General features: G+C 35.6%; 1 protein-coding gene across 1 annotated transcript in view; it reads left to right on the top strand.

The window, feature by feature from the left end:
* Positions 1-3732, top strand: part of LOC144439658 (high affinity cGMP-specific 3',5'-cyclic phosphodiesterase 9A-like) — a 46988-nt gene extending 43256 nt beyond the window's left edge. Inside the window, exons 16-17 of the mRNA XM_078128897.1 lie at positions 1330-1443; positions 3539-3732. Coding sequence (XP_077985023.1) covers positions 1330-1443; positions 3539-3574 — 150 coding nt within the window. The 3' untranslated portion in view covers positions 3575-3732. The remainder of the gene's footprint in view (positions 1-1329; positions 1444-3538) is intronic.
* The last annotated feature ends 5625 nt before the right edge of the window (positions 3733-9357 follow it).

Raw genomic sequence — 9357 nt, 5'->3', positions numbered from 1 at the left:
GATATAAAGAGTCTGTAATAATTGTGTGGGTGTATCTGCAACTAAAGAAATTATCACTCAAGGTTACCAGACACAACACTTTCAAGATCAAAAGAAACATATAGCCATTCATCCATGATAACCTTGAACTGCCTTTGAAATGTTATCGACAGCAGCAACATTTGTGTTGAAAAAAACGGAGAAAATACAGTACAACATTTGAAACATTTATAATTTTTTTTACATGTTTTGTATACATTGCCGAGAACGGTTTTCTCCAGCCAATAATGCAGTATTACTATAATAATCATAAATGTTCTTAACCCATCGCCATCGTTAATATGTTGCATAGTCGCCCAAACTCTTTCACTATCAATAACTTCTGTAACAATTCCACTCGATCAAGAGACACTTACATTAAATAACATCTATGTTGTCTATTTAATTTTTGATCGATGTTAGCGTTTGGAATACTTAAAGAGACACAGCTGAGTTTATAAGCTTATTAAAGTGAAAATACCTCAATTAATTCTGCTAGTATAACGTTAATTTTGATGCATACCTTCTATGACATAATAATTATTGTCTTCTGGCATTATTAGAACAGTGGATTACATAGGAAGGATTTCCACATTTATTTTATATACATAATATATATACATCATACTACGTCATCAGATCATTTATAAGTTATATCTCAATACAAGGTTTGGGTTCATCAATTGCCTGTTCACGGCGCTGTAGAAATTCGATCATCGTTAGCTGGTCGTACCTCCTCGCCCTCATCTTCTCAGCTTGTCTGATTACATTGTCAAAAATGATGATCACAGTTTGAATATTGTCGCCCAATAGCGTGGTCGATGACAGCGTGCCGTCCCTTCGACCACCATGACAACTCCTAAGACTATTATTAATCATGAGCTTTGCAAATATACATGCGTTGCTACGTGAAGAAAACAAATGCATTTGTCATGTACATGTAGTGGACACGTGATGATAATGTACATGTATTTACATATGATTATGTAAATTTAACATACAGTTTTTTGATAATGGCATTCAGGGGTGTGGCTACATTAACCGACAAGCTGTGACTACGCGGGCTAATGTTGTATCTAAACAACGCCGTACACATGCTTTGTGGTGTTTATGTATGCTTCACTAATACGTAGAATACGACGAGCACGTTTTAAGGATATATGCAGCAAACACTACGTCCAAACCATGTTAGAACTCGACTGGTGTCCATCTAAAGTTTAATTTCGTTTTTTTTTTTGTACAAATGATTGATTGAATAAACCTCTGTTACACTCATGCATGTATTTAATGTTCCATTCTTTGGTATTGCAGCTCTTTCCACAGATAGAGGATGTAATGGTTAAACCTTTGAGGGATGCCCAGGAACACTACGAAGAAATGAAACTCAAAGAAGACGAAGTAAAAGCTGAAGTTTCTAAAACTCAGGTAAGCATTCGTCTCTATCTAGTCCAACTGCAGCTGGTCAACAGATTTTGAAATTTGAGTGCTCATTAATGAGACAAAGTTTGAAGACATTTATTGCCAATATCAATAGCCTGTCAATAAATATCAATAATATGCTTGAATTTATATCAATAATGGAAATTGAAATAAGTTCATGTACATGTAGTACATATATTACTACTGAAACGCTGTTGATCGGCTTACTGTGCAGTTTATCGATATTTAATGTTCAGTGGGGGGATTATTCACTCGCGCGCTGCTGTTCCAATCGTCAGTCTGTTCCATTTAAGACTATAACGTTGAATTAGCCGACCAAATAGTTTCTTCTCAAACCATCTCTTCTACGAGGTGTTGAGTAGAACTCACAACGAAACGTTCATATATGGTTCAACGAACGCCAAGCTAACCACTTGGGTGATTTTATTACATGACCAATCTCCGTCTCCGTTCCTCCCTCAGATGGGCTAAAAACCCAACATTTCAAAGTTTACACAAATCTCTATTCTTAGAGTATGACGTATTCTTAAGTCTTATGAAAGACATCATCTGAGATCTAATATCCAATCACCTTTTCTAGATTAGTAATACAAGTTCATATCTCAAAGACCATAAAATAGTTGTGTAATATTATAATTATACCTCTACAAAACAATGAAGTCATGTAATAAACTTATAAAATTAACACATCATGTCATATTGAACACATATTGCCTGGCCATGAGGGCTATAGCACCCGTTTATTACACCCGAGGGACTGTGAGTTACCAGAATCATATGCTATTTCCCGAGGCCAAAGGCCGAGGGAAATAGCATGTGGTTCTGGTAACTCACAGTCAAGAGGGGGTAATGAACGGGTGCTATAGCCCGAATATAGGCCAGGCAATATGTGTTTTTATAATATATTAATATACCTCATGCTGTGAACTCGCGGTGGCAGACGACATCGTCAGAAGCTGCCATTTTGACCTGCTGTGAACGCGCGGTGGTCACGTGACCATGTAAAAATTGATGGAACTATTTCCCTAGGGAAATAGTCATTCTATTTTCCTATTACGTGACTGATTCTAACGAGTCATGGCACAGCATTATCCCTAGGTATATTATAATAAAACTTGTTGACAGTTCAATCGTACCTGCTGCAAACAATTCCGAAATACCCAATGTTGAGATGTCAAAGACCTATGTTGTTACGCAACGGAATGTCACTGTACATACAAAGTTTAAATGCTTTTTGACTTCAATTTAGAGTTCGTAATGAAAATTTACCAAAATATCCTGAATGGATATAATTTAGGTCTGTGACTCGTAACACTGCCAGTTCAAATACTAGTATTGCACAACAATAGGGATGCATGTACCTTTACAGAATAAGACTCGGCTATAGTGTCCGGTTAGGTGGCATCACGTTCTGGGATGCCATATATGTTTCAATCTCTCCTTAATTACACACAACAAGTCGTGACCGGCTACAAAGGTGTCTGTAGGTAATCGTCATTAAAATCGTGTTGCTACTATGATTAAATACCTACAAGGTTTCCCGTCTCGTTTCTCGTTTTGAAATAATCACCAATTAATTGGAATGAAAGTGGAAGAATTAGTGATATCGTGTTGTGCTTACATATATATTTAGCGATAAACACGGAGCAATGAAAAATGTTATGCCATATGTAGATGGGTTCAAGGCGATGGTCAAGAGTAAGAGATTTTTAAGAGATTAGAGAGAGAGAGAGAGAGAGAGAGAGAGAGAGAGAGAGAGAGAGAGAGAGAGAGAGAGAGAGAGAGAGAGAGAGAGAGAGAGAGAGAGAGTTACGTTTCTTATATTTATGGCTCCCTTTAATTCGTAACAATTGAATCAAAATCCACAGTGGACATTGATATTTTGATTTAATTTGATTTGATTTATTGATTTCACCAGGAAAAAATATACTAATCTCTCACTGTCAGAGTCGATTATTTTAATCATAGTATCGTGTTTCGTGTCGAATAGTAACCTTATTTAAGAAAAACTTTGTGAATATTATTTTGGCAATATTTGAATAATTTGTTAATCATTTTCTTCCTTACATTGCAGAAACAGAAGAAGAAAGACCAACTCAGCGTAAAGGATAAATAAACGAGTTTAACATAAATACAATCAACAGAGATTCGCTCATGTAGGGATCAACAACGTTAACATGTATCGCAATATTTCAACTCTACCTTGACAACCAAATATTATTCTGAATCTATCAAGATGGGAAAGGACATACGTAATAGTACAGTTCTTTTACAGTAGTTTGGTGAATGCGATATTAAACATATATGTAACGCTAGTATAAAAACCCTAGACGAAACTCAATATATGGTCATTTTATTGTAAACCGTTATTAAGTATACTCGATGTTCCTTATAACTTTTTAAAGTTTTTAAATTCAACCTCATTGGGAGCAAGTTCTTGTCATTTTATATCGAACCCATACCTATCTCCTCGATTTCTAGTCTCGCCACGAAGTGTGAATTCTCCGTAGTTGAACTGACGTTCGTTTATTCAACTAACTTTTAAGTCATTTTGATCAGCATTTGCCACTTTATGGGTTCCTTTCATGTGGATGAAAATTTTTCGCGTTTTTTTTTTCTATTTGTGTATTTCCCCCTCGAGTTCTATCTTCTTTATATGTGCAGCATGATAGGCAAAAGAGTCTGACATGGTAAGAGATAAAGAGGCAGGCCCTCCGTAAAACTGTATGTTGTGCTACCTTTCCTTGACATTTTTTTTATTTTTATTTTTACCTTTTGTAATTATCCAAATTACAAAAGATACCATAGTGCATAGCCTAGTGTTAACACAACACGAGTGTTTCGCTATTTGTCTAACCTTACCTTTGCCAGTTATGAATAATTAGGCCTAATAAAAATATTGTGTGGTTCCGATTACGCTCGATTTTAGAATAGGTGGGGTAGCTAGATTTTTTATTTCATTTTTTTTAAATAGTTTTTTTTTTCATATGTGAATGCCTACTTCAGGTAGATATGTTTTTCGTTGTGTTCCATATGGTCGCTGTGTTATTGGTTTCTTCTCATCAGATGTACTGCCATTACAGATTGGAAGAACAGTTTCATATTTTCTTTTTAAGTTGCTGTCAGTTTCCGCATCCACTATTTCTTGCGAGACTTCACAATTCTTCTCGATTTAAAAAAAAAGTTTAGGGTGGGCGTGAAAAATTAGGTGGGATCGGGTAACTGGAACCAAACATTTTTTTTAGGCCTTACGTCAAGGAGCACCAACAAAAGTTAGCAAACTATTTGATACTGTGAGATTTAACACAATGACAGGTAAAACAATACGTTAGTATTTGTCAACACCAGAGGTCAAAGGTCATGCATTCGAAGGTCAACGTGTTTGTGCTTTCAAGATATGCTTAATGGGAGGACCCAAAGAACTGCTGTAATTAGTAATTTTAAAATGTGGGATCGTATATGTATTATGTGTCTGTGTTATGAGTTAAATATTCAACTTGCTATTTAATTTCATTGTTTATCTTTACTAATATGCCGATGAGTATTTTGATATTATTATCCTATAGTTTCTTCGTTCAGCAGAAGAGAATAGGAGAGACCTAAGGGGCCTTGCCATTCGGAGTCGCTAGGCGAGTGGTGACAACACCTTAGGTCCCGAATATTTTCCAGTAGAATGAAAAACAATATTGGGAATATGATAAAACTTTAATGAAAAACCGGGGAAGGTAATGGCGATTTGACTAAGGTTTCGAGCACCGCAAACAAACCAGTGACAGAGACACGGGTTGCGGTGACCTAAAACGACCAGGGTATAATCCATATTTTCTGTTCAAAGACAATAGCTTGGCTTGAGTATGGTATAAATAATGAAGGAATTTGGATTCCGTATGGATTAAGAAGACAAAATGAGAATTTTTTTTATACCTTTGGGTTCTTTCAAGAAAAGTTCATTTAACTTTGACAAACAGTTGATGTGTTTATAACTTCAAAGAATAACGGCCCATATGTAAGAGTAGTTTGAGGTTAACGTCTATACTTGATGCATTGGTGGGAAGAGACTGCAATTTGTGTTTGAACAGTGAAAACAAGTTTAACCGATACGATATCCGCTCTTCAGAGTACTAAAACGTGTATATTTATTTTAATCAACTTTGAACATATAACAAAGTCAGAAACTCAAATTTAGCAAATTATATATAATACATGGACCAGTGATTATTATACTGAGCAAACTTTTTTGTTAAACATACACTACCTGCAACTGGGACAGTTTTTCATAAAAGTATAACTAAAGACATATTCACTAAAAATTGGTCAGCTACTTACAAAAAGACAGTAATTTATATGTTAATTAGTGATCAACATTATCTGTGGGTAGCACAGTGGCAAGTTTAAATCTTGAGCGAAAGCTCGGTTTTGAATTTGTCATCATGTTGAAGCTCTACTAGTTTGTAATTGGGGTATAATTTTTCGATCAATCAATAACCACAATATTCACTGAAAATATTTAAAAAACAAAAATTAGACATTGTGCATGCTAATCAATGGTCGATATATCGATAAGCAGTTGGAAAGAGTGGTCGCCTTTGAGGGCGGTGTTTTTTTATTTATATTTAGCTACAAAAATAAGTTTACCCACGGGTCATGCAATGTTGTGTGATATTACGAGTAAGTTAATGTACCTTACAAAACAGTTAAATAAAAAAAGTTTTGCAACAAGTACAGGTTTCAAAATCTACCCATCAATTAAGGATACGACAATTTTGAAATTATACAGAAGGGTTTTAAGAATTAAATGCAGTATCATAATATGAAAGGGTATGCGTTTGATGGTAAGAGGTTTATTTACTCAAAGAGTTTGACATTCCGAACGTCGTCAATGTAAGATAATGGATAAGGCTAAGATGTGTAATCTTAATATAGATGGTTTTTAATCGCCATATGTATTTTTCAGATACTTAGATACTTTGAACCAAATTTTGTGGCAGGAATGGACTTGATATTTATATTGAGAATGCTTGATATATATATAAGGGGGGGGGACAACAGCGACTTACAAATTAATGTTAATGACTTTGAAAAAGTTAACACTATGACGGGGAAGAGTTTCTGTTAATTATAAGAAAGATTTTTGTGATACACTGGTATGTAATTTAAGGTATTGATATGTAAAAAAATATTTGTGTGTTTTACATTTTATCATTATATCAAATAACCATTTGTATTATTTATGAAATATATGATACTCTCATTAAGTAAAGATGCTAATTTTTTGAAATCTGTGCGTTTCAAAACGCGAATGTACATTTCAAAGCACACTTTATTGTGAAGATGCAGGGAATAGATTCGGTTGTTTAGCTTGTTTGTTTATTAGTTAATTTGTTAAAATATTTAGTTGCAACCAGGAAATAAACTTTTACAACTTTTTTCCCATTCTTGGTTCAAATTAGGAAAATAAGAGGGGTCAGCATGTCACAAACTGGAAATCAAATTGATATACGTTTAGAGGAGTTTTGTTTTGGCCTACAAGTACTTTCAAAAGTGTAAGTGGCTTATCTCCTTTTTATCGACAAATACGTGAACTAAACATGTGTAACATCTCCATACGGTTCTAGCTTTGGCGTTTTTTTAAATTCCAGTATGACTTACTTTAAAGCAGAGTGCGCCTGAGGGACACATTTCTCTGAAAATGAAATGTCTTCCAAACTTTGCCATGTGAAAACTTGCCTCTCGTACTTTTAAAATAATATAAGGAATTTGTGTTTCATCGTATTGTTTGCAAAGAAATCGACAATCTTTCACTTACTCATAGAGTTAAAAAAAAGTAATCGGCGGCCATATTGAATTCTCAAATGCCTTAATCGTGACATCGTTTTGGGCTCTAGTTAAATCATCTGTATGGTGACCCCACATTTTTTCTCTTGATTTGAACTGAGAAGGGGTTTGAGTTTTCTTGAACAAAAAGTAAAAGTGAACAATTTATTTCATGGCCGACTTGAAAAGTAAAAGTGAACAATTAATTTCAAGGCCGACTTCATGTCATGTTAAACCTTATTTCCTGGTCGTCCAAAATGTACAATGTTTTGAAAAGACCACCTGATGTATTCTCACCAAGGGATGTTATCTACTTATTTTTAATCGTCGTTTTTGTGATAAACTTTAAGACTAAGGCTCTATACAATCTATATTTCCTTTAACTGTTAATATATATAGAATATGACATTTTGCTGTATTTTGTACTATACCAGTCTGTATTTTCCTCAGTCTTTACAGGCAAGTTGCCTGTTTTTTCAATGTTATGGGATATTCAACCATTGTATGGGGATTTGTCGCACCTTGGTTACCATGGTTATCTTGTATTATGTACTTTTTTATAGTAAATAAAGAAAGTGGTCGTGTTAAGATCAACAACTGTGTTATTTTTGTAGCATTGACACTCTGTATTTGTTACTTATTCAACAATGCATATTCATAATCTACCATATAAGCTTCTTTCATCGCATGAATCTGCATACGTATGGATAGATGATAATTTACATGATGGAGTTCATTTGCATATATGTACCAAATTTTAAATCGTGGCTGTAGCTTTTCACAGTAAATATACTTACATATTAAATTATGTGAAAGGTAACTCTCTCTATCCCTCCCTCTCCCTCCCTTTCTCCTCCCTCCTCCATCCCTCCCTCCCTCCCTCCGTCTGTCCGTCCTTCCGCCTGTCCTTCCGCCCGCCTGACACACACACACCCATACGCACACACACACCCACACACACACACACTCACTCTCCCTCCCTCCCTCCCTCCCTCCCTCCCTCCCTCCCTCTCTCTCTCTCTCTCTCTCTCTCTCTCTCTCTCTCTCTCTCTCTCTCTCTCTCTCTCTCTCTCTCTCTCTCTCTCTCTCTCTCTCTCTCTCTCTCTCTCTCTCTCTCTCTCTCTCTCTCTCTCTCTCTCTCTCTCTCTCTCTCTCTCTCTCTCTCTCTCTGGATTGATTGATCGAGAAAGTTCGGCTGTCGACCTGAATATTCAGCGAAACTCTACTCGACAGTAAATACAATCCGTTGTGGTGCACATTTGCCAATGTGATTTACGGATCTTATGAGTGGATACATCTATCACCTTTCGCAGCTGTTACAATATGGCACAGAACAGCATCTCTGGTTACTGGAATAATTTAACAATAATTATCTTCTTATTTCAACCGAGTCATTGGCTACCATGGTGATTATAAACAGTATTCTGGACAAATTTGTTGATGTCAAAATTTATAAATTCAATCCACAACATCGCATGCAGAAATATGTAGATTTAGATTGTTTGGTTACATATTCTGTCTCTACTCGCCAAATTCTTTGTATTTACTATTCGCACAAATCAAAAGAATTTTTACAGTACAAACGGGGATCGTTTCATTCATGGGTCGTGATCTTTTTCGCCTAAAGATAGACACATGTCAACTCCAGACTAACAATAACAGATACGCCATGGCCACACACAGCAGAATCATTTACGTAATCACATTGAAAAGTGATAAATCATGGCTGTTCTTTTACATTGCTGTAGAAACAGCTCCTACTGAAACTATTGCAAGTGGACTTTTTATCGTTTTAATGGCTTGAATTGTTTACTTTCCTACTGATAAAAACGAGAGTAGTTTCTACATCTCGAATGTGCATGGCAACTCTGAATGACGTAATTATTGTCTATTATATTGGGTTTTGAAGATGACGACAAAGTGTGTGTAAAACGAAGTCATGTCCCCTGACCTGAAGGCCAACGTTACCTCATCTGTACTGTATACACGTTTCGAAATGTTTGATTCACTGAGTGAATATTGTAATATTCCTTACTCAGTTCTGTTCATGTGCATGTGTTTTAGGACTAGTGTTCTTCAAAAGGG

Source organism: Glandiceps talaboti, chromosome 9 (assembly GCF_964340395.1).
Source record: "Glandiceps talaboti chromosome 9, keGlaTala1.1, whole genome shotgun sequence".
In the NCBI taxonomy this organism is placed as follows: domain Eukaryota; kingdom Metazoa; phylum Hemichordata; class Enteropneusta; family Spengelidae; genus Glandiceps; species Glandiceps talaboti.
Note: the sequence above shows the minus strand (reverse complement) of the source record. Positions and strands in the feature narration are given on the sequence as shown.